This window comes from Archocentrus centrarchus, chromosome 23 (assembly GCF_007364275.1).
Source record: "Archocentrus centrarchus isolate MPI-CPG fArcCen1 chromosome 23, fArcCen1, whole genome shotgun sequence".
Lineage (NCBI taxonomy): Eukaryota > Metazoa > Chordata > Actinopteri > Cichliformes > Cichlidae > Archocentrus > Archocentrus centrarchus.
In genome coordinates this window covers 20,427,941-20,453,683 of record NC_044368.1, presented here as the reverse complement: position 1 = coordinate 20,453,683, position 25,743 = coordinate 20,427,941, and the positions used below count along the sequence as shown (strand labels likewise).

General features: G+C 40.8%; 1 protein-coding gene across 4 annotated transcripts in view; it reads right to left on the bottom strand.

Annotated features, from left to right (window-relative positions):
* The window catches only part of sbf1 (SET binding factor 1), a 65,319-nt gene that overhangs the window by 12,193 nt on the left and 27,383 nt on the right, over nt 1-25,743 (bottom strand). For 2 of the 4 annotated variants that reach the window (XM_030719790.1, XM_030719792.1), the window contains exons 6-22: nt 19,816-19,845; nt 18,189-18,294; nt 15,968-16,100; nt 15,775-15,883; nt 12,096-12,209; nt 6,465-6,542; nt 6,160-6,273; nt 5,919-6,047; nt 4,384-4,482; nt 4,056-4,263; nt 3,634-3,746; nt 3,328-3,477; nt 2,292-2,360; nt 1,973-2,134; nt 1,532-1,797; nt 892-1,064; nt 701-774 (exon numbers count right to left, since the gene is read on the bottom strand). In XM_030719790.1, the coding sequence (XP_030575650.1) occupies nt 701-774; nt 892-1,064; nt 1,532-1,797; nt 1,973-2,134; nt 2,292-2,360; nt 3,328-3,477; nt 3,634-3,746; nt 4,056-4,263; nt 4,384-4,482; nt 5,919-6,047; nt 6,160-6,273; nt 6,465-6,542; nt 12,096-12,209; nt 15,775-15,883; nt 15,968-16,100; nt 18,189-18,294; nt 19,816-19,845 (2,127 nt within the window). Of the gene's footprint in view, nt 1-700; nt 775-891; nt 1,065-1,531; nt 1,798-1,972; nt 2,135-2,291; nt 2,361-3,327; nt 3,478-3,633; nt 3,747-4,055; nt 4,264-4,383; nt 4,483-5,918; nt 6,048-6,159; nt 6,274-6,464; nt 6,543-12,095; nt 12,210-15,774; nt 15,884-15,967; nt 16,101-18,188; nt 18,295-19,815; nt 19,846-25,000; nt 25,216-25,743 lie in introns of those variants that run through there. The other 2 variants (XM_030719793.1, XM_030719791.1) reach the window with 2 other exon arrangements.

Below are 25,743 nucleotides of genomic sequence, written 5' to 3'. Positions count from 1 at the left end.
TCCCAGTGGGTGGACTGCTGAGCTGCACTAAAAATGAACAAAAAGAAATAAGAAGCTGGCTTTTTTCTCTGGACCCTTACATCACTTCCTGTCCCCCAGTGAGGCCTGAGGAGCTTTGTAAAGAACTCCACCTCTGAAAGGAAATTAATTACAACTTTGGTAATGCGTTTCATAATCTGTTGCACAACACCTAAAGCCACACATGACTGCATTCCAGCTGCAGTCACATAGCTGAAATAGAGTTTCAAATTGCTGGGACACCATTAGCTGTTACTGAGATGTTTTTTTGTGTCCAGTAGTTGAACTGATCCTGCATGTTCTGAGAGCAGTAGCAAGGGAAAAGATGGAGAGGACCCTCCTCACATCAAGCCACATAAAGCCACCATCCTCAGCCACCCATAATAAACAGCACCCTTCAGATGGAAGGCACTCAGTTCTGAAGGACTTTGGGGAGCTGCAGCAGCCAGGCTGAGCTCCACCAGCCTCAGAGAGCAAACTACACAACAAGGCAGAGCAATCACCCCACATGCACTTATCAGGCATGATGTGAGTCACATGGTTCTGTCTCCAGCTGACAGACGTACCTGCTGTGACACTGTGAGCCTGAGCTGAAGGGAGTGGTGGAGAGGGGAGTGGACGGGGCTGGTTTGGGGTCTGCGTGGCCTTAGTCCAGTGGGATGTAAAAATATGAATTGGTTACCTTTTGGATCGGAGGCAGTCTCTTACTCTCCCTGTGGACTGCTTCTAACGTCTCGATGTGCATCTGAACAATATCTGCAAAGACACGAGTGCAGGGCTACAGAGTGAAGCTAGAACAGGTACATTTTTCCACGATGTTTAGTGTGTCACTGCTTGGGGACTAAAAAGAAAAGCATCTGAATTCTTCCATACCTGGTATCATGGCATGGAGAGCTTTAAGGTGCTCATTGGTCACGCCGCTCTCATTGCACACTTTATCTACAAAGCGGTTGATGAAGCGCACCACAGAGTTGGCCACATCTGAGCTCTCTGCGTCTTCAAAACCGCTCTCGGTGTCGTAGCTTTCCGCCATGCTGCCTGCAATACTGCAACACAGAAACACACATACTTTCAACATTTATGTTTCTAAATTCAAAAAAGCAACCATTAGAAAAGCCCCGAAGCACAAAACAAATCAGCATCTGACTTTGCTTTACCAGCAACACTCACTGTTTTCTCTGGCTTAAACAATAACTTTACCTTCTCCTCTTTCTGAACTCTACAGAAAACTTTGCATTTCTAGCTTAAATACTGAATGAGAATCAGCTGCATGTGTACCTCTCCTCTCAATAAAGGACTGTCAAATGAAATTAAACAATTTCACAGATCGGAAAGGACAGTTAACTACATTCTCCTGTCATCAGGACAGGTGTCCTCAGTAGCTCAGGTTTTCTTGTTTTGCAGACTGATTTTGGGATTTTACAATAAAAGTCTGTGTTAATAAACACAAATGACATCATCAGTTTAAGCGTGGTCCCTCTATGTCCCTCTGTGGGCAGAGAGGTAATCCCACCTGTTGGTGACGTAGCTGTTGCTGACGCTCTCCATGTCTCCGATGCCGGAGCTCCGCAGCAGGCGGTTCTTGCTGGTGTCTAGCGGCAGCAGCAGGTAACTCATCCTGTTGGCGTAGTGGATGGCCTGGCTGAATACGGTGCTCTCCTCCTTCTGCACACGCTCCATCTGCATTTCTTTGCTGAGCGTTGGCCACAGTCGGCTCTGCTCCGATGCCAGCTCCAGGGCACTGATTTCCCTTCTGTTGCCTGAGCCATTGTGCTGCTCCTGAGCACAAAGAGAAGGAAGCTTGTTAATATAGACGTGACAGGTTAATGAGCCTCCATCATTAGTCCATCAGAAATTCACCAAACAGTGAACTTTTTAGAATTTATCAAATTATTCCTCCTCATTTCTTTGTTCACTAAAGTATCAGCGTGTGACGTGTGGATCCTCTGCTCACCGAGTTGTTGTGCTGCTCTCTGTCCTCCGTCTCCAGGTACAGATGCCGGATGTGGTTCTGGACGTCACTGTAGAACATGGCCTCCCAGAACTGCATATTGGTCCACACCATATGCTCCTGTACACAGCTGTAGGCAAACTGAGTGATGCCTGCGCCAAGTTTCTGTAAGACAAAGATAACAGATTTTAATGAAAGATGAGCCACGTTAGCTGAAACAACACAGAAAGGCTTCCCATCAAAGGCTCTGTAACACCTCAAGCTGCCCCACTGACAGCTGAATTAGTGAAATGTGGACTCACTTTAGGAAAGCGGAACTTACTCTGCAGAAGGCTGTGACCAGGGGAAGGAGGGCAGCTGCGATACCGTGTTCATCCATATGTGAACAGTCCTAAACAGAAACACAAGAGACTGTCATAAAAGACCTGTATTCAAAGCAGAGAAGCATCTGAGGCTTATTTCAGATTTGTCCTGTATATAACTGTATTTACATTGATCCCATGACATCTGCTCAGCCTGCTTCTCTGTAAACAGCATGAAGGTTTTTGGCTTAATGTATAATATTAAAGTTAAGGCTGAGTTTGCAATGCAGCAGCTATAGAACAAAAGGCTGCAGATGCTTAGACTGGTTCCTTATAAGCTGTCCTTTAATTATGTAGTTCTGTCAATTATATCTTCAGGCCTGATTTACTGCAGAAAGAAAATGCATCTGCACTTGCACTTCTGCATTACCCAGAACAGAGAATGGTCAAACAACCAGATTGACAGTGGAAATTTCACACAGTAAAAGAAATAGAGGCCTATTTTTCAGGAGGAGTCAGTGAAAGCACACTCTGCCTTTATCAAAGCACGGAGTTTGACTTCAGTTTAAAGATCAAATTGGAACTTGTACAGTTCTCTTGCTTTGGGCAACAGCCAGGCTGATGTGCAGTGTTGCCAGTAGCTGCAAGAATCAAAGGAAAAATGAAAGTCTGACAACTGTGGCAAAAGTAACAGCTTGGAAACATTATGGATACTGCCAATAAGGTTAAAGTTATATTCAAGAATCACTTTCACAAAGTTGAAAAACATTCGACAGAATGTCAAAAGGCCTGAAGACCCTGACTTTATTTGGTCAGGCTCTGAAAACACATCAGATCAGTAGCACGTGCTGTAGCATGTCTTTCAAATCCATGCCTCCAGTTTGTACGAGGGGCTTTGTGCTAAAAATTTGTTATAATTATAGAGAAATTATTTTCTGACTTCAAAAAGCTACACAAACATAAAACTCTTTTTGGCAATCAGGCCGAACTCTACATGGTGGACTTCTGCTTTAAGAGCTCTGAAATGGTGAGATACCTTACTGTGCGCAGGCTTACCTGTAAGGTGCAGTTCATCATGCGGACAATGTAGTCAAACTGCTGGTCATCCAGCACAGCTCGGTTCTGTAGGACATGTTGATTGAGCTCCTGTGTCAAACAAACCCGAGCTCCCCGACCCTTCAATGCCCGCAGAACAGCCGGCATCAGCTGGACAGAAGAGATGAAAAACAACCACAGTCAACACACAACAACAGCCTGCAGTGAATCCTGCACCGAACACGAGTTTCGTGTATGTTACTGTAAAGACAGGAAACACCTCTAAACTCCCTGTTAATTTGATCATAGAGACACGTGTGTCTTTACCTTCTTGGCCTCCAGCATTTTGTTCTCAAAGATGTATGTGATGCAGTTCCTGACCACCTCCAGCCTGCGAGCACTGTTAGCCATCACGTTGCCGTTCCTGTCCACAACGTCTCCTGTGGGGATGGAAAGGGCACCAGACTCTAACTCATCACCACAGCACTGAAATCTAAGCTCTATTAAAACCCACAGTGTGAGACACACTGTCTAAAGTTTACACAGGACATTTAAGGTGCAAATATTTTGCCACCTTTACTCTAACCACTGTTATAATCACACGGCTCTCCCAGCATTTCATCATTTCACTGAATACGCTGTTCCCAGGCTGACAGTACGTTTCAGCTGGTCATGTATATCATGACAAGTTTTGGATGCCAAGAACAGCACTAGCTATTGACTGCTATCAAAGCTCTTCCTCAGCTCACCCAGTGGGGGCCCAGATGGCACCATGCTCTTGAGCTCCGCTTTGACTGCAGGAGGTGCAGTCTTGAGCTTGGCAGCAGCGTGATCGATGAACAGCTGCACAGCTACATCGTCCAGCATGGGGAAAGGCGCCCGATTCTGTGCATTGTTCTGGCTGTTTTCTGATGGCCGCTGGACTTTGTGCATGGCCACAGCGGGGTACGGATTCTCCTGGAGGGACAGAAAGAAAGTTGTGGAGAGGGAAGAACATGAGAAAGGAAGAGGAAACAACAGTGACAAATAGAAAACCTGAGAAATGGCACTTGAAGTTTAATTCATGAAAGAACAAACATTTTTGAAGAGCTGCTCTGCAAGCTCCTTGACATGGTTCATGACTTTGTGTGGACAGGCCTCCTCTTGTCGTATCCGCTCCACCTGGTTTGCCACCAGCTGTAGAAACAGGGCAGAGAGTATGTCAGCAGCATTCATCCACATCTGAGCCACACTAATTTAACACCTTACTGTAAGTTAAAGTTGATTCTATAATAACACTTCAATGTTATTCCAACTAAATGCAGGTTGAAGTAATAAGTGCATTTAAGCAGGTTTGAAAGTTTTCAGTTACTTGTTATGTTAACAATGCTGACCAGTGACTGTGGCTCAGGGGGTAGAGTAGATCTAGTAGGTATAGGGAAAAGTGCTTGTATGAATGTTGTGAGATTGGGTGAATGAGGCTTGTATTCAAAAGTACTTTGTGTGCTCAGAACTGAAAAAGTGCTACACAAGTACTGTACCAGTCCATCTACTCAAATTATGATCCAGAGTCTCCAATGAGGAGAACTCTTGTCCCACAATATTCTCTTACACACAACAGAGCTCGCTTCAGACATGTGCTCTTCTCACACGGGCACATTTGGACATCTCAGACTTTATGTAAGGGAGCTGCAGGATAAAGACTGTTTAAGGTATGTCTGATGGGACATTTGTGTTCTCAAGTGTTGGATAATGTCTAAAATATTTCAGAGCTATATTTCATGTGAGAAAATGGCTTAGGAGCAAAAGTCTGTATGCCATGTTTACTGTTGACTACGGAGCATCACTATGGAATCAAAGGTATTTTGGGGTGACAGCTCATATCAATGAACAGTGGAAACTACATGCTTATAAGCAAAGCAGTGAAACATGCTAAAAATACAGTAATCATAGCCAACATGTATCACTCTACTTAATCCACTTCACTTTAAAAAAAATCTTTAATTACATTTAATAATTTTTCTTAATTTGTCTATAAAATAGCAAAAAATTGTTTGACCACCAGCCAATAACTCAAACATATTCAGTTAACTATCAGGTTTGATAAAGAAAACCACCAAATCTTTATTTGAGAGTTCAAAAGAGCTAATAACTGACAGTTTTGCTTTAAAAAAGTCATTTGCTACAAGAATGAAGAATACAGGTTCAAACAGGTTTCACAAATGCACTCAAACTGTACATGTAAAGGTTACACTTCAGCTGGCTTTGCGAGGGACTGCTGCAAACTGCATCTGACCGAGACAAAGGTTAAATATGGACATGAGTCCCCCCCCCCCCATCAATTTTAACTGAGGAAGTAAATAATGACAGCCAGCTCACCACATGCCAATACATTTTTTTCAGGGTTCACAAATGCAGGTCAGTGTGATCAGCAGCTAGTTTCAATTTCTAAGCCCTCCTGCTGACTGAAATAGCTTTTCTCAGATAAGAGTCAAAAGTAGCTGTGCTGACATGTCAGCTTGACATGTTTTTGCATTCTCATTGTGGCTTTCCTCAACCACCGTGCCCCCCTCCTTTAACTCATAATCGCACAAACCGGAGCAAATTTGTGGATGTTGCACTGGAAGACTCACATCATCAAAAAGGTCCGTGGCTCTGTAGGGGGGGCCCCTCTCTGACACAAAGCCTGCGAACGCCATGCCGTCCAACACCTTTGTGAGGAAGTCGTCCTCTGACAGTGCCCTCTGGCCCAGGAAGGCAGCCTGCGGAAAGTCGTTGGCACCGATCTCATCAAGACTGTTTCTTTTCTTTGATGCACTCTTCCATATTAAATAGTCTGCCAAACTAGGTGCACTTATATTAACAGTACTATACCTTATGGAAGCGGATCACAGGTTCTGGGTGAATGCGGATGATATGTAAACACCAGCGATAGCCCTGGAAGAGCCGAGCGAACAGCCACAGAAAGACTGCTCGGATCTCCTTATCCTGAAACACACGCAACAGTCCAGTTAACTTCAGCACACACTGAAACTGAAAGTCTAGAAAGATTCCAGAAGCCTGGACCTCACAAATACCAATATGTGCTTCCTTTTCTGACCTCTACCACCTCTTTCATGCCCACAATATAAAAACATAAAACCTATATGCACATTTGTTATCACCAGTTGATTTCTTGCCTGGATTTTGAGTGCAGAGGGCTGAATGGACTGTGGGGGGAATGCATGATCAGCAACTTCCAGCTCTGGATCCAAAACCTGCAACAGCAAAAATCACAGTCAATATCCATCACTAGTGACCACAGCTCTCTGCTCTCCTGCTGCTGATTCCTGCTGCTACAGCAGAGTCAAGAGCAGAAAAAAAAGATTCCATCAGAACCCTCAAGGGTTCGTAGTATTCAGATTGATGCAACAGTCCTGTTCTTTTATTCAGTAAACAAGAGTAGGCTCGAGTGCTTAAAGCATATACTACAGGTGCAAATTCCCTAAGCGATGATTCCCCAGTTTCCTGTCAGATGGACCAACATGTGGAAAAGGCATAAGTATGTTTAATTGTCAGTTTAATTTCTGTTCATTTCAGTTACCAGTGAGCGTTAAATATCTAACAACATATTAATGAGCTGTTATTTATTCCTCGTGTTACAGATGTGTGCAAAATACATCTTTTTAACATATGTTGTCACTTTTTGGTCAAAAGCTTCTAGAAAAACTAGAAATCAGTGGAAAGGTTCCTTTTGTAGGCAGATGACATGTGTGCAGACAGAGTTAGCTGGAGCAGCAACAGATCCAGACCCCACTAAACACATTCTCTTCCTTAGTTACAGCTTTTAGTCTCAGAACATGAAAATTCATCTGGTTAAGTGTAAGGACAGCCGAGCAGCTAAGCCCTGGTTTAAGGTTACCATCCAACAATCTGCAGCATCATCACAGTTCCTGGAACTTTGATGCAAACCAGAAGCGCACTGACGGACAATTTAACAGATTAAAGCACTGCTGCACAAGCCCCAGATCAGTTATCCAGCTTCACAATTATGAGGGATGTCAATATGGCAGATATGTGGTCTAAGCTGGACATTTGGATCCACAGTAACAGTCTGCCTATTAGTGTTGACATCCTTTGAATCTGCCTTTATACACAGCTTTTTCAGCTGAGGGAACAAGCCTATAACCCAGTGAACCTCTGACCTATCAACACAGCAAGAAGCACAACAGTCTCAAGGTTAGGAGTCACTAGACACACAGAGCAGCCAGTGACAGGAACAAAAACAAGAGGGATTATCTCTGATTTTCACAATAATCTTTTTCTCTTAAATCTATTTATTTTGAGCACTGACATATTTGGTATGTGGCCTATGTCAGCAGGTCCAAGTTCAGTGTCTTGCAAGAGGACACTTTAACACACAAAATCTGCTGTCATATGATAAGATACAATACAATAAACACTGCAATTAAAGTTCCAAGCTAATCAATATCACCTCTCCATGATATGAGCCAATTACCACATAAAACCAAACTAAACCTTACAGGATACCTACAACGGGATTCAAGAAGCACATCACAGGAGTGGGCAGAAAGTGGTGGGACCAGATGTTGTTGTTCTTGTGATAAGAAGTCAGTCAGTGGGACAGGGAGGAGAGAGATTAAGGGAAAGGTTTTATGATGTAATTAGAATAAGGATAATGCTCTAAGAGAAGGCCTCTCAGAGCACAGGCTCTTCATGCAGGAGACAGGGAGAAGGGATCAAATGTAGTTCTGAATTAAGGATCAGAGCGAGAAAACAGTCCATGTTCACATAACCACAACGTGTACAGGTTATGTACAGCTCACACATTGCATTTGTTTATCCGTGCCTGCAAATTTTAGGTATTTGCCACATGTGTACCCTCCCCCACCCCCTCCCCCCAACCCCACCACTATCAAGCAGATTTCAAATGAATCCAATATGCAACTATCACAGCCTCTCATCACATTTTTAACAGCAGCCACATTATGAAAACAGTGTTTTAATAATGGAAATGGAGCAAAATGCATGCTAAAAATACATTTATTCATCTTGTTTCTTGGTATAACTTACTTTCTCCTTTCAGTCCTTCTTAGGTTGTGTTTTCTGAAGGAGCACAAGGTTTGAATAAATGTGTTATTACACAGCGTGTAACACATTAACAGCCCTGCACCTCTGCATCTTAGTATTAGCATCCTTGCTAATCCCTTGCATCTCAGCACTAAAGCAATTATGGAGTCAAATAATTCTGCAGTACTACTACACATATACTCAACAAAAATATAAATGCACAGTTAAAATGACCTTTCCCTTAACATGCCCGCGCACTCCAGGAGGAATGTGGCAACATCCCACAGGCCACTACTGACAACCTGGTGATGTCTATGCGACGCAGATGTGTGACACACTCGGTACTGAGTGCTGTGAACGCTGACCACGCTGTGTTTGCTTTGTAACAACACATGGACTGTTGCATCAAGATCTGCAACACTGCTATTGCTATTGAAGCCTGAAATGATATCATACATTGTTGATTAGCTATGAGAAGAAATAAGAAAACATTTGATGTGTTTACATATTCTTGTTGATCGTACAAAATGTAACAGATAACCACTTTGGTATTACTGCTGATGGGTCTCATTAAAAAATATCTCAAGGCAAAATATAAAAAAGGAAAAAAAAAAAAAAAGTCCTGTGAGGGTCCGTGGGAAGATCCTGCCAAAATTCAAATAACACAGGCTCTACACAGCGTCTAAACACACACTTGGTATGCCTGAGCTGAGGATGCCAAGTCATCCACCTCCAAATAAACACACCCTACCCTTTGTCTCAGTGACATCAATGACTGCAAAGCAGCAGAGGAAAAACTCTCCTCTGGCACGTGACAAGTCTGTCAATCTTCTACTACAAGCTACTCAGAGCCAATAATCTAATAAAAGAGGCCACTGCATTTTACAGGCAACAAAAGGCAAGGCTACACTTCAAAGGACCAACCTTTGGAACATTTATTACGAGCAGTTTCCCACAACTGGCATGAGCGATCCAAAGTCAGGGGCATTTCCTAGTTCTAAATGGAACTTCTAATCCAACATTTGACCATTTATTAGACAAAAACTGTCTATTAAACTTGAGTAAATAAAACCCCAATCAGCAAAACCTCTGTCTCTGGTTAAATATTCTCTGTGCATGAAAACCCCTTAAAATAATCCGTTTTGTAATATTTGGCCTGAACTTTGGTTGTCATGAATCAGATGAAGAGGAACAACACAATAAAGTAACATAAGCTAATCTACTGAAGCGTTAGCAAAGAAGAATTTGTTTTACTTCAGAGCTTCAAATATACAGAAAACTGACAATGCTTGTCAGTTTGGATTTAATCAAGTTTTAACCAGCATTTTACACTTGTAGCTGTCAGGGTGGTCCTGGGTTTAAAGATAAGAAAACTAAACCTAATCATTTCTGAAATTTTGACTCATCTCATACTGTTTGTCTTAAAATGATTATTTAAATGAAGCCAAACAACCAAACAACTAACAACTCACTGGTTCGATCTTTGAAGATGCAAAGTTTACAACTATTATTTGTGAATTTCTGGAAGTAAAATATTAATGTGAAGACTAACTAATATGCAGCTGTAAAAAGAACAGTGCTCCCCTTTGAATGGGACCTTTTCTGAGACTTTTAGTGGGGCAGTAAGCATCACTGGTCCACTTACAGAAAAGTTTGTTACCTTATGTGACAAAAATCTGAGAATTTTGCAAGAACGGGTCACCATTTGAGAAAAGAAAATGCTATTACACTAGAGTACATCAAAGCCTGATCTAAACAAATGGTGGACAAATGTGTTTATTATAATACTATAAGGGGAGAAAGGGATTTTACTTTGAGGCTGGCCTCTTTAGGTGGGTACAAAGGAAACAAAAAATCCTCCATGCAGGAGAAACAATGATGACGTATCACAAAAGGCAAAATACTCAAACGAAGGAGCCATAAAACTATTTAAAATAGTAGATAAAGTCTACAAATAAAGCTAAATTCCTGTCAGCGCTATTAAAACGATCCTTGATCATACATTTTAATGAATACTTACAAATAGGCATCTGTTTCTCTGAAATGCAACATTTCATCTGAGTGAATAAATGAAGTTCAAAATATGCTAATCTGACATTTATTGGTGAACTTTTTGCCTCCATTTAGCAGCTCCATGTTGGTGCACGGGGGCAGCGCAACACGGCAAAATTAAAATGTTCAGCACATTCTTTTTTGCTTCTGTTTAGGCTTTCTGTATTTCTCTGCACCTTTTTACAGTTTTTTCTATTAGTTCCAAAGTGTGTCCACTCGTGTGTAGAAGCGAAGGGCTGTGAATATTTTTATGACTGTTGTATAATTCTGTAAACACACTTGAGATAATTAACAAACAGTGTCATCATTTATAGTTTTATGTGGCAGAATATTTACAACTCTACAGCACGTGAGCAGGCTGAGCAGCCTCACACAGCTTAATGCAGTCCACTGCGCGGCATATGACAAACATACACAATATTTTGTGTTTACTCAGTATTTCTCATCACATTGTACACATGGCTGTAAAAAAATGACTACATATCCAGTAAACTGATCATAAATTGCGTATCATTTCCTGGAGTTCAAAGAATTCACATACTTTTAATAACATGAGTATCAACAAATCCCATCCCTGCTGTTATGAGATATGCACAAAGCAAAGAGAGCCAACAAAAGGAAGCAGGAACAAAATTGTATCTACTCTGCTGATATCAATAAGAGAACAAGGAAGTAAGAAAATAAAAGACTTTATGTTGCACATGGTAAATATATTAAGATGCATGTAAGCAATGAAGCAATACTTCACTGAAGAAAATATGAAAACAAATTAAGAATGCAGTAATTGAAAATAACCAAAGCACTCTGCTGAAACTCAAGTTGCTCAACTTTACTTCATATCTCCACTTTCTTCGGCTGCATTTATCTGATAACTGGATATTAGTTACCTAACAAATTAAGAGCTAAATATAATACGGTGATTAAACAATGTACAGTAAATACGTTGGGCTAACAAATGAAAGCACTGGCTGCTTTTCCCTTTTAATAAATATATTTAAATTTGGACTAATGATTTAACTTATGCAAAAAATAAGCACCATGAAGATATTCATTTGGCCACTGCTTAACCCGGGGAATACAAAGAGAGCATCTGTGTCACATTCTGGCTCTGATGTGGCCACCGGGGTGGATAACCCTCCTCAACTGTTTCAGGAGCATCCCAGCTTAAAACAGGGCTGGATTTTATCTTTGACAAAAGGCAGAAAACTGCAAACAAAACACTCCACTTCATTGAATGAGCCCGATGTAATTTGAAGTTCTGCAAAGGGGGGAGTCACTCAGTGTGTTTCCAGGGTAAACTTGATGACACAATCATCACAATCTGATGAGCATTTTTTCCCTACATGATGCTGTGAAGATGAGCACGATTTCAGGTCATTTAAACCTGATGATGTAAAATTCTATCCTAAATCTTTTCATACTTTACTGCTTCTATTTACATGGTTTTACTTCAATAACATTTATTTTGAAAGTGTATTATTAGTATTTAGCTAAGAAGTGGAGTATTAAAAAAACTAATATTAACTTCAACCAGGTGAAGCCAAGAGGAAGAAGGAAAAACATTCCTCTGGTGTTCCTGGCACCTAACCCCATAAAGCACCACTGGACTTTAATGAGATTTCCCAGTATTCAGTAGTAGCATGCATTATGGGTTTGGGTGTGGATATTGTTTAGGTTGCAGCTCTTACCATCGAGAGTGCAGTCTGGGTCTGCTGTAAGAGAGGTTCAGGCAGCAGGGAGATGTGGACGCACTCTGGGATGGTAACCGTGCCTCCATCCAAGTCGGCAATGATCACGTCCAACTAAAAAAAACACACACACACACACACACACACACACACACACACACACACACACACACACACACTTCATCTCTGCTTCTAGGACTGGTGATAACAGGTACAGCACTGTGATTCAGGAGCTGATTAGATCAAGTGGAAGACAAATGCAGCAACAGAGAAAGTCCTCTCTCTCAGCAGCTGCTCATTACATTATGCTGGTTATCAAAAAAACATGTTCACATTTCACCAGTGAAAGGTAGAAAGGCCCACACAACAGCCTCTGACCCTGACCAGTGATAATGGTACAAAACACAGCATCTTGTTGTAAGATGAGATAAAGGCTCTGTTGGGGCAGCACGTAGCCGTACGAGATCAGTCACATTTAACAGAAGCACCCATTACATTCTCAACAGACCTTAATAAAAGAGCTGCATCTTATTTTCTTTGATCATGAGACTGAGTCACTAATTACTGCCCTTTATTCAGGTATGATGTGTCTTGGCCAAGTTTGTAAAGACCATTGTATAAGAAAGCTATGAATACAGAAAGGTTATCAGGTAGCAAACAGCAGATGGCCGAGAGGCAGCTTAATAAAAGACAGATGAACCATTGCTTAACGTGTCAGGAAGAGTTCACATGAAACATGCTCCCTTTTGTAATCAAAACTCAGAGGAACTGAGGGTGTATTTATTTTATATATATATATATATATATATTATATATATATTTATATATAATATATATATATATATATATATATATATATTTTTTTTTTTTTTTCCAGAGAAAGCCCTCTGTGTGATTCTGAGAGCCTTTCTAGTCTTAATTATAAAACTATGAAATAAGCCATTTGTCATTTAACCATTAAGATATCACAGTGCTCTCCCACATCTTGCAGCAGGTGTTCATGCTGTACATGGTGCAGGCATTTTTTATGATACTGTTTATTTGTTTATTGGTGATACAGTGTATTGCGTGGAGTTGGCACTGTGTTCTCCAGCTTTCCTGGTTGATTCCTCTCTTGGGAAGTACAATCTCCCATAAAACAATTACAGTAGTGAATGCACTCAAAATATTTTTTTTAAGCTGCCTTAAGACATAGTGTCATGGCAACTGCTGGAGAGAGCAAGTCCAGTCTGAAAGTCTTCACTGCATACAGACTTAAAAAAAAAAACAAGAAGGTGCAGGTCCACCTTAAAACAACACTCACACGCCCTATTTACATTAGCATGAGTCATTCTTTTTCAACACCATCACTAAAGAAATCCTTTCCTAATGGGATTCTGGGACTGTACAGCTGTGGCCAGAAGTTTGCATACATCACGGGCATGAATTTTATTGTATTTGGGGCTGTCCATTTTCCAGGGTGGAATGATTGTACAGTATACATCTTTTATGACTTAATAATGCACAAGTTTGAATTGATTTTGGGTTTTGTCAAATCCACACAGGGTCAAAAGTACACACACACACTCAAATATATACAGTACCAGTCAAAAGTTTGTGCTGCAGGTTCTATAATGTCTTTTAATAGGATATGGCCTATTAACTTTTCATTAGTGATCATGATTGTCTACAACTGGTAGTTTTACTTTGTCACCATTCGTTTGACCAATACTCAGAACAATGGGAACCTCTACCAGATGGTCTTCCTGCTAAAAGGGAGTTTTTCCTTCCCACTGTCACCAAGTGCTTGCTCATAGGGGGTCGTTTTGATTGTTGGGTTTTCTCTAATTACTGTCTGGTCTCTACCTTACAATATAAAGCGCCTCGAGGAGGCTTGTGATTTGTCGCTGTATAAATAAAACTGAGGGGCGCCCGGGTGGCTCAGTGGTGCAGGCGACCATATGCCGCGTTGCGGTGCGGGCGGCGCAGGTTCGAGTCCCGGCCTGTCGCCGAATTGCCAGCGTGTCTTCCCCCGCATCCTTCCCACATTTCCTGTCTATCTAAACTAACAGAAAAGCCGCTGTGGCCAGAAAATAAATAAATAAATAAAACTGTGATCTAAGGCGGTGCATGGTAGATATAAACAAGCTGGGAAGGTTTCTTGGAGGCATTTCTGAACAACTGCAGATTCCACTATCATCAGTTTAAACAATTATAATTTATTCGTATGTGTCACCACTTTGCCAAGATCTGGACCCAAACTATCACCCTCAGATGAGAGGAAATTCGTTAGAATATTCAGTAACAGCCCAGGAACCACTGAGACTCAAGCCTGCCATGAACTGGAAACTGCTGGAACAGCAGCATTACTGTCCACAGCGTTTTGCTGCCAGTGTTACTGGTACATTGCATAAAGTGGATGGAATAATGACAGGGGAGTATTTCAATATTCTTCAACGTGACCTCAAATCAGCAGCTAAGAATCTGAATACAGCTGGGTGTTCCAACAGGACAATGATCCCCAAACACACATCAAAACTGATTTTGGATAAAGGAGGCTAACATTAAGCTTCTGAAGACGCCCTATCCAAAAGCCCTGACTTCACCATTATTGAAAATTAGTGGACTATGTTTAAAAGCTGGGTCTGCAAGGAGGAGTGTTTAAATATCCAGCCAGAATGCTGCCAGAAGCTTGTTGATGGCTACCAAAAGCATTTGGTCAGACATTTAACCTAATATTAGTGTGGGTGTTAGTATATATTTGAGCTTATGTATAGTTTTGACCATGTGTGGATTAGAGGAAATCCAAAATAATTTCAAACTTGCATTCCTAATTCTTGTTTTTTAAAGTCATTAAAAGTGTCATCATTCCACCCTGGAAAAAGAACAGTTCAAAGAAATCAAAGAAAGCCCAAAATTACCATGCCCACATTGAGGACATGTACACTTCTGAGCACAGCTGCATGATTCACTGGCCTCATCCTATGCAAAAATGATTTTATCATGCTGATTTAGTCCCATCAAAGACAGAATCTTCCACAGCTCTGTCTTTTTAGTGCAGAACAAACATTTCCCTGCTGAGCTCCAGTTAGAGGCATCGTTCTAAATACATCTGATTCCACTTCAACAGTCAGTCAAACTACTGAAGTGCATTTCTGCATTAAACGAGGACTCTGCATGATATACCCTGAACTGTGTGAAAAGAAATTTCTTAATAGCCAGTATGGAGAGGCAGACAGATCAAAGTGGCAAATCATTCCTTAAAGGATATTAAGACAGGGATGAATAAAATACTAAACTATTCCCAAAACTAAAGATAAGACCGGGCTCCTTTTCTACACTACAACCCACCAGGAACGGAAAAGGACAAACAAGCTCCACATGCTTCAGGCTGATGACAGACAATAATACTCCTCCTCTCTCTCTTTTAGTAAAATCCAGAGAAATAACAACTCCTGGTTTTCATGCTATATTTTTTAAGTTCATGAAATAAAAGGTAACAAAGCTTTACCATTTGATTCAAGTTGTGTTTTTAATGCTTGTTTTTACTACAAAAACTGTGCGTGTGAACACACTGACTGATCATACGGCACTTTGGTGCTGACACTGCTCTTTGCTGTGATGCAAACTAGTGTACTTTATGTAGTCTTAACATAAAGAAGCACCGTCTCATATTTACTGTGCTGCAATGAGAACCCACCAGTTCTTGTGTTTCAGAGCGGAAGAAGGAATTGACACCGATGATGAAGGGCGTGGGAGTGCTCAGGACCTCTAGTAGTTTACCCGGTAGGATGGGAATGTAAGTAAAACTGAGAAGAGACAAACAAGAAGAGACTTAACACATCTTCTGCTTTCAGCAGTGTTTACAGTGGTTTGCTTGAGTGGGAATATACCTGTATTTGAGAGGGAACATAATGGCCAGCAGCGCTCGGCAGGCATCCGTGAGTCTCTGGTAGCTGCTGGAAAGGAACAGGATCTTATGTTCTGTCAGGGCAGCGCAGAACAGATAGAGAACGTTGACTATACCTGAGGGAGTACAGAGCACAGACAGGACATCTCTGGTCATCAACACCATTTTAAAAATGAGACTTTTTAAAATGAATCAAATATCTGACATTCTGTAGTGAGTGAGAGAAGTATTAGTGGGTTTTGAGTCATCATTACTGGTGCAAACAGGTTATTAGTTATTCCTATGCAGGAAACTTTATCATATTTTACGTATTTGAAGGTTCTCATTTCATTTCTAGGGTGAGATACTCAAGTGTAGATTGCTTTAAAAGACTGACTCAAACTATAATGGCATTCATTCTTTGAGTCTTCAGTTGAAGATCCTATTGATTCAAAGGGTATAATTTACAGCATACAGATAAAAGCAGAAGGGGAGCTCCATATTTTTGTTACTTAATGCTACTATAGTATCTTAATAGCATAATTCACAGGTCAAAAAAATCCTTTTCCTCCTATACTGGGATCAGTGCAGCTAGTTAGTTCATTTTCGGTCTGAAACTAACTGCTTTAGCTCCTGTCCCTTCAAGTCAAATTTCTTCTGATAGGTTGCCTCTCAGAAACAGAAGGTTTGAACAGCATGTGGGTAAAGCTGCTGAGCTCACAGTCACAGCTGTATGTCTGACATGTACACTATAGCATAAGTCAAGTCAGTTACACATCTGGGCTTTTGGTCAGTTATGTAGCAGAGGGGGTTGTTAATCAGTTACGGCTGCTTTGGTGTTAATGAAATTAACAACAGCTGCACTAGAGGGGCAACAATAAGACAACCCCCCAAACAGGAATGATTTTACTGGTGGAGGCCACTGACATTTTTCCCTCCTCATATTTTCTGACTGTTTTTCACTAGTTTTGTTCACTAGGGACAGCATCACTATTGTAGTAAGCGGTGACACCTGGACCCTATAGGGGTTACAACCGGTTGGCCAACTCCTCCAGGATGGCACATCAATACGTGCCACTGCCAGAAGGTTTGCTGTGTCTCCAGCCTGGTGCCGTGGAGCGTAATTGGCATTTGCCATAGAATACCAGATCTGGCAGATCCACCACTGGCACCCTGTGCTTTCACAGATAAGAGCTGGTTCACCCTGAGCACAAGCTTCTCCAGACCCTTTCAGACAATGAAAGGGTCTGGAGAAGCCGTGGAGACCGTTATGCTGCCTGTAATATCGTTCAGCGTGACTGGTTTTGGTGGTGGGTCAGTGATGGTCTGGGGAGGCATATCCATGGATGGACACATAAACCTCTACATGGCCAGATCTGAGAGAAGATCCCCCAAGACCACCATCCATCATCTCATTAGGAGTCCGGACATTATCAGGCAACCACACAAGCATGTGGGGGCCATACAAACTGAGTACCATTTTGAGTTGCTGCATGAAATTTCGGCAAAATGGACGAGTCTGCTGGATCATTTTTTCCACTTTGATTTTCAGGTGTCTTTGAATTCATCCCTCTGTAGGCTGATCACTTTCATTTCCATCAAACGATGTTTCAGCCTTTCATTCCTAACACATTACCCAGTCCGTATCAGTACAGATATCCAGCATGATTTTTACCCTTTCATCTGATGCATTTTTAAAGTGTTCCTTTCATTTTTTTTTAAAGCAGTATATGTGAAGATTTCTTTGACATCATAAAGAGCCAAGAATATAAAAAATGCCTAAAATGGAGAATTTAGAGCACTTTGAAGCCAGTGTTTTAGGCTCACAGGGATTACTTACACATACGCTGACCTAATTATGTTTAACAAAAGCATACACCACTGGCAGAAAATACAAAAATGCATAGGTCGAATATCATGAGTTTAAATCCTTGGTTTAATCCCACCTTGACTATTTTATAGCAGTATGGTACGGTGCACTGTCTTCACTGTGGTTTAAGAATTGCCAGGGGTCACACACATATATATTATTTACATGCATCTTATATGTATATAGGTGGTGGTGATGTAGATTGCACTGTTTTGTCATTATGTAACTGAATTGTTTGTAGGTGCTGTTCTCTAACAACAACAACTACACAGTAAGTTTGAGGATCTAAACAAAAATTACAGAGCTTAAAAAAAAAACAAACAAACGAAAAACTATTTTTCATATTTGCTCATACCGAGTTGTCTGAAGAGCTGGGCCACACTGCTGCCACTGACAGGAAGAGAGTCGCTGATTGGAGTCTGGATGACTTGCCGGTCGCCAGCACCTAATGTTATAGTCCTCTATAGATTAAAGAGAGGGGAGAAAAGAAGGATTGAAAAGTGGGTGTGAAAACCAAAGAACAAATGCTGGTTCTCAGAAAATCAGTGTTTGACGGCGTGGTTTAATCACAGTTGTGCATGTCCAGAGAGCAGCGTGATTCAAAGACAGAGATGAAGAATCCCAGAAGCTTAGCAGGTACGTGACAAATTAAACACAAGCCATTCCAGCTGATCAGGATGTGAATATGAGGCTGGGCAGGACTCCAAGCCAACGACCTTACTGCAAAACAGCAGCAGCACCACCATATCAAAGAGCCTTAATGAGTGACAGAAATCCCAGAGACATGGCAGGTGTCATGCACAGAGAATTTTCCACTGTAGTCTGACATGTGTAAAGCAACTGAATACAACTAAGGTTTGATCTCAACTGATTTCCTCACAAACATTTAAACGTAAGAGTGCTTTTGTAAGATACTGCTTATTACAAGAAATAATTAACGATGCCCAATTGCATTTCACTGTGTCTTATAATTGTTTCTTCTATTACGGACAACCAAACTGACTTTTGTAGAACTGGAATTGTATGATTAATGGAGCCAATGAATATTGATTTGTGTTTGGTTGTAATAACAAGCAGAGTGAAAACAGATGATTTCGACTGCAATTAAATAAATCATTACCACAGGACAGACAACAATAACTAATGACTGTAGCACAAGATAAGGCAACATCACAAAGGGTTTAAATTTGAATGAAGTCACATTACAAATCAAGTTCCACATTTACCCGATTGGTATGGCTGTGGAGGCCAGCTGGGGAAAAAGTGCAGCATTATCTCATGCCCTCTACAGCAGCAGCAACAGCATCAGCAGCCACAGATGAGCGGTTAGTAATTCAATACTGTGATCCAACATCTGATCATCAGGTTTGTTCACTTCAGTCCTTAGCTGTGGTTCAAAAATAAATGTGTGGGGTTTGATAATAAGGAGCAGATGTGTCTACATGTGTTCTTTACCCCACCAAGAAGAAAATGTATTTGTGGCTGGAAAGCTTCTGGTTTCAGTAAGGTTATACTTCCCTAGTTGTGGGAGTAGAGAACCAGCCAAAAAAAAAAAAAAAAGGTAGGAAAAGAAATACCAACATGTCATGGTATAGATGACACAATCACTGCCCAAAACAGATGAAGAGTTAATACGATTTCTGCTCTGACAGGATTTTTCCATGCTTCTCCTAACTTTGAATTCACAACTTTTTCTAGTCACCATTTCAGCTTCTCATCAGAGCTACTGCTGCGAAACAGAAAACCAAGCAGTCCATTTTTGGTCAGTTTGGCTACATGGAAAAAAAGGTTAAGAAACTACTTTTTGTATGCAAAATAATCAGTTGTTGGTCACATATTGAATCTGTATTAAAGCATTTGATTGGTTCTCCTGCTACAGGAAGTGTGCATGGACTGCCTGAAGGAAATGGGTGGAGAAAAGGAAGCAGAGAAAGTAGAAAACTGATTCGTAGTGAGGGGAGAATGAAGTCAGGCTGGCGTACCAAACTCTCCTCTCTCTCCTCCTGGCCCGGCTACACAAGCACCCAGGAGAGACACACATAGGCACGCACACATAGACAGACACACACACACACACACACCCGCAGGATAAGACACAGGTTAGCAACAAATGCAGTGAAGGCACAGAGTGCCCAAACTTAACATTACGACAGTCATGTATTAGCATGGCAAAACAAGAAAGCTGCACAAACAGCATCAACACAAACTGAAAGATGACAACGGATGTCAACTACACAATGAGACACATGTGCAAAGAAAGTACAGTTATTTAGCATTCAGCAAAACAGGAACAGCAACGGATGATTAATAAGCTCAAACTTAAAATATACACAGCGATGACACAGTATGGTATGCTAATTTGTATATCTAACAGTAGCCATTGTAACGGGGCGGTGGGTGGGGGTTACATGTTTACTAAGGCAGAGTTGGTCTCACTCTGTTTAAACACAGATTTTGTGTTTGTCTTGTAAGAGACTAGAAATGAAAATGGTGATCAATCGCAAGCTGCCAAACATACCAACTCACGTCCTTGTAGGGTTACACTATAAGGGAATTTTAGATACTTTCATTCCAAAACTGAAAAAACATCTGACCAAACTGATTTTTTCCTACATCATATGACTGTTTTAACCCACAACAAGGTACTAAAACTGATACTGGAAACTGCAGAGTTCTGCACTGAAATCAAAAGGTGAGGTAAAAGGAAAAAACTGAAGTTCATAGGGTACATGCCACATTAACAACACATGTAGGCATCGTCACGTGATCATGCTATAGAAAGTGACCTTCAGCAGAAAAACTTGTGCAACTTTCAGTTTGAAGCAGGTCTTCTTCACGCTTGGCAGGGCAACAGACAGTGTCGAGAAACAGGCGCTGGAATTACTTTTTTTTTTTTTTTTTGAGAATACATTACAGACAGATCTTTTCCTGTAACAGTCCAATATCTAATGAATACGCATCTGACTTTGTTCCAAACTAAACAAGAAATCCACCAACACGGGGAACTCCAGCACCACCTCACACATGCACATACACTGGGAGGTGAGACATCAGGGTACTGATTGCTGGGATGTTCTTGTAGAGAGGAGGACAAGAAAGACTGTATCAAGTCCAATGGTTTGTTTGTCTCTTGGCTAAGGGCAGTCTTGCTAACCAAAAGGTGATGCTCTACTGTTGCAAGTCACCATTTCTGATATCAAGCCAACAGTCTTAGGCCTGTGCAAGCTATTGCTAAAGACGAACATGTTGCAACATCCACAGGTTAGGCTGTCTGAGTCATACACATGTGTGTGTTCTCCTCCCCACCCCAACTGCACAGCTACCACTTTCATTCACTGAAACGCCTTTTTCACATACATATTGTCATGACTGCAGGTTCAGTCACTGAGAAGGTTTGAGAAAAAAAAAAGGGGGGGGGGGGTGTCATTTGCCCTGAAAGTAATACTGGGTCACTACTATAAGAGTTAGTGCTTGACTGGATCAGCCAGAGGTTGCTTAGGGCTGTCACAGTTATTTATTACATGATTATATGTGCAATACTTACATGACATTGATACTTCATCTTTAAATATAATTACTGACAATGCACACACAATATTTAATTGTGCTGTCATTGGCTGATTTACTGTTGGGCAAATGACAACAGTCTGGCCTGTGCATCAGCTAAATGTGTCACTCTGGATGTAACTGCTTATTTTTCTGAAATGTGACCTTAAATCCTGAACGGAAAGCAGAAATAGTTGGAGCACATCTCTGTACTTGGGGCTGTGCCATACCATATAGTTTGTGATAATACTGGTATCAATATTTACATGATACAAAAGTCCCATATCATGATATTGCTGTGATAGCAACGCCATGTGTTTACATCTCCCAGAGCGCACAACAATGAGGTAAGTCCAGGCATGTCTGAGAGCGAGAGCCGTATGTCAGCCTCCGGTGATGATTTAGTACCTGTAAAAGGAGCTGCTTCAACAAAGCACAGTGCTGAAATGAATCCCGCTAAAGGCAGAAACAACAAACTCGTTTCACCACTTCAGGCAAAGACACACTGTGGAGTACAACCAGGCTACAAAGGAGGAGATACTAACTGTTATTGATCAATGACAACTTTAAATAAATGACAACTGAGCTCTGCTGGAGCACCACTGGTTGTACTCCACATGACAGGGGGATGGAAATTACAGATTTAAGCAACTGGTTAAAACGCCGGACCCAAGACAATATCCCAGGAAGAAAATATTTACAAGGTTACATTACTTTAGTTATTTTTAAACAAAAAGTTTAACTTTTACTTAAAATTTCCAGGGAAAGATCAGACCCTCTAAGTTAGTCAGGCTTGTACTCCAACAATTACTTCTGTTTTCTGGACAATTTCACCACTGTGGATTATTCAATCAGCAAATCAACATGTGACTGATGTGTGGGCTTTAAGCTTTAACTCAAGAGGTTTAACAAAAGTATTGCATGAACTGTTTAGGAATTCCAGCCATTTTTATACATAGCATCTCATTTTCAGACTATTTACTGAGCAGTTTGATAGCCACATGACGCCTGCCCCACATTATTCCAGCACAAATTAAGCAGATAAAAGAGCCCGAGTTGACTTCAAGTGTTCATCTTGCATTTGGTAGCTGTTCATTGGAACTCTCAATATGAGATCCAAAAAGATGTCAATGCAAGGGAGGGAGACTATCATTATGAAGAAAAAACAAAAACTAGGAAGGTAGTAAAAACTTTAGGGGTGGCCAAATCAACAATCTGGTACATTCTTAAAAGGAAAGAATGTACTGGCCAGCTGAGCAACATCAAAAAGCCTGGAAGACCACACAAGACAACCAAAGTGGATGATCCCAAAATTCTTTCCTTGGTGAAGAAAAATGACTTCACAACATCTAGCCAAGTCAAGAGGAAGCAGGTGTGTCATTGCCAAAGTACACAATTGTCTACACAGCTATTTAGCCTGCATGAGAAGTCAATCAAGTTTTAAGTCACTTCTTAAAACCCACCTTTTTTCATTGGCAACTGTTTGACAGTTGACTTTTATGTATTTGTTTTACTTATCAGTTCTAATTATGTTTAATGTTTTTAATGCTTTCAGATTTTATTGTGTTTTAATGTTAAGCACTTTGTTCAGCACTTGCTGTTTTTGAAGTGCTATATAAATAAAGTTGGCTTAGCAGTCAAAGTTTTTTTTTTCCAATATGACCTGTGCTTTTCAGGTTTTTGAAGTTCTCTGCCTCTTCACCTGTGCCTTAAGATGAATTTCTAATCACACACAAATGAGCGACCCTCCGGCTGATCCAACCAAGCAACAACACTAAAGAAAGTAACCTAGTTAGCTGGACATGCTATTGTTTGCCGCTTAGATTAGGGCAGATAAATACACTATGGCATTCTAGAGCCCCGTCTTCATAGCATTTCATGGGAGGGGTTTGATAAACAGCTGAATTCAAAATGTCTTCTAAAGATGAAATATCTGCAAGCCAGATTTGATCTGTACAACTACATCTTCAATATTCAATATTTGACAAAGGGCATGTGGTGTGTGACAGTGGTGTCCCAATGGCATATTTGTAATAGAGCACTTCAGTGTCATGTTTCTTAAGTAGACTGAAGTAGAAGTACAGATACTTGTGTTAAAAAAATACTCTGGTAAAAGTTGAAGTACCGATTAAACTTCTTTACCTAAGTAAAAGTAAAAAGTACAGGCTCTGAAATGTGCTCAAAGTAAGAAAGTAAAAGTAGCCCACTGAAGGACCTTTCTACCAGCTATTTTTGTGAACTTCTCTCTCATTCTAGGAAATGCAGCCACTGGACCTTTAGCTAGCAGACACACTGTGTGACAAACTGCACACAAGCAGTTTGTGTGTTTGCTGAGCTGATAGAAATGTTGCATTTGAAATCAGCTGCCACAACATGTTGCTCCGTTTATGCTCACTCATCTTCAGGAGAGCTAGCTAGATGCTGAAGTAACGTGACCACAACTTACGGACATCTGCATGCGGTCCGGCCCACTTTAAGCCCCGAGTACAGGGCTATAAATGATCCATAAACTATATGGATTTGCCTCTTTCATCATTTCATGTATGCGATACGTCTTGGTGATGGAGGATACTCCAGCAGAGTTGACTTTTGTGAGTTATGGTTCCTTCATTTAGATTGGCATTTAGATTTGTTTCGGTGCGGTTTGATGGCGCAGTGACCGAAATAAAAACTTCACGCAGACGTGTTATACCTAAAGTAACAAGACTGTTTTGAAAATGCAAGGGGTAGAAAATACAGATATTTGTGTAAAAATGTAGGGAGTAAAAGTAAAAAGTTGTCAGAAAAAAAAATAAATACTCAAGTAAAGAACAGATACCTGAAAAATTTACCTAAGTACAGTAACAAAGTATCTGTACTTTGTCACTTCCCACCTCTGGTCATCTGTAGCAGTGACAGGCATTTAGTGAGCATGACAGAAGTCCTGTGTGATTAAACGGGTACAAGAATGTGTGTAAGTCAGTGTTACTTTCTCCAAGTACCTAACACTCCTCTAGACATTCAGAACTGTTTGTGCTTGCTGGGAGAGAAGCAGTACAAACTGATTCGTCTCACATATGATAAAGGACTGAGCGTTAGCTTTGGCCCGTGCACTGATGAGTGTTTGTGAGAGTGGAGAGGTGCGTTAGCTTCACTGTTTGGGTCTGTATGTGTGTTAATACTGATTAAATCTGATTCTCTCATTCAGATGCTGCACTACCCAACAGGAAGCCATCTGCCATCCCATATGGTCACCAGGCAACTGAACTCTGAGCTGCACAGCAACTTGATTGTGTGTGAATGTGCTTGTGTGGATGTTACAGACGCAGAGTAAGGAAAAAAACTGGGAATTAATCAGTGGTTTTAAATGCTTATTAACTGCTGCAGCAAATCAAGCTGATGGTTAACACAAGAGAAGAAGAAAAATAACATAATCCCATGGAAACAATTTGATCACAAAATAAACATAAAACCAGGTCAAAAACAGCTGAAGCGCTATCAATCACAAATGATTTGAGACGACTGCAAGAAAGAAGACATTTTTATAAAGAAAAAAGAAACAATGCCAGCCTGGTTGATGAACAGAATCAATAACATCGAGCTGGTTGTTGATTGGTGAAGCTTACAGAACGGGAAAGTTACCTGGAGACAGGCCAGCAGCCAGTCACAGGCCAGGACCTGAGGAACTCTGTCTAAACTACAAACTGGGGACTCATCTATCTGTAACACAGAGGAACCAGTGTACAGTAGGGTGCACACAAATTACACACACATGGGTTACAACATCTTGAAACCACAGCAGGAGGGGTCAAGCTGGTGTGCATTCAAAGATAATAAACACTTCCTACTGTATGCACACCATGACCTGCTTAAAAAAAAAGATTATCAAACAGAATGAAGACAGTTTTCTGGTGGTGAAATAAAAAAACACGTCTGAAAATATGAGTGATGGGGAAACAGAAATAATGGGGAAATGAAAAATAAAAAGTAAAATGTGATGACAATCAAGTTATTTCAAATAAGAGATCAAACATAACATTTTTATGTGCACAATCATATGCATATGTGCAAAAAAAAATAAAACAGCATTTTAAGCTGCTGGATTTTTTTGCAATTACTGACTGATGTGTGAGCATGTATGTGCCCATGATATGACAATGTAAGGTTAGAGAAAACTCATTTGTGCTGTTTATTTGGATATAAACAGCAGAACTGCTGTTTCCTTTCATGTGCAACACTGGTTTCCAGATGAGATGTGGTCTGTATGTCATAAGCAGGACCGGCCATTAATTTTTACTAAACCTGTCTCACTGAAAGTCACTTTAAAAAAAAAAAAAAAAAAAAAAAAAAAAAGGTTTACAAATATATGCACCATTTTCGATTAT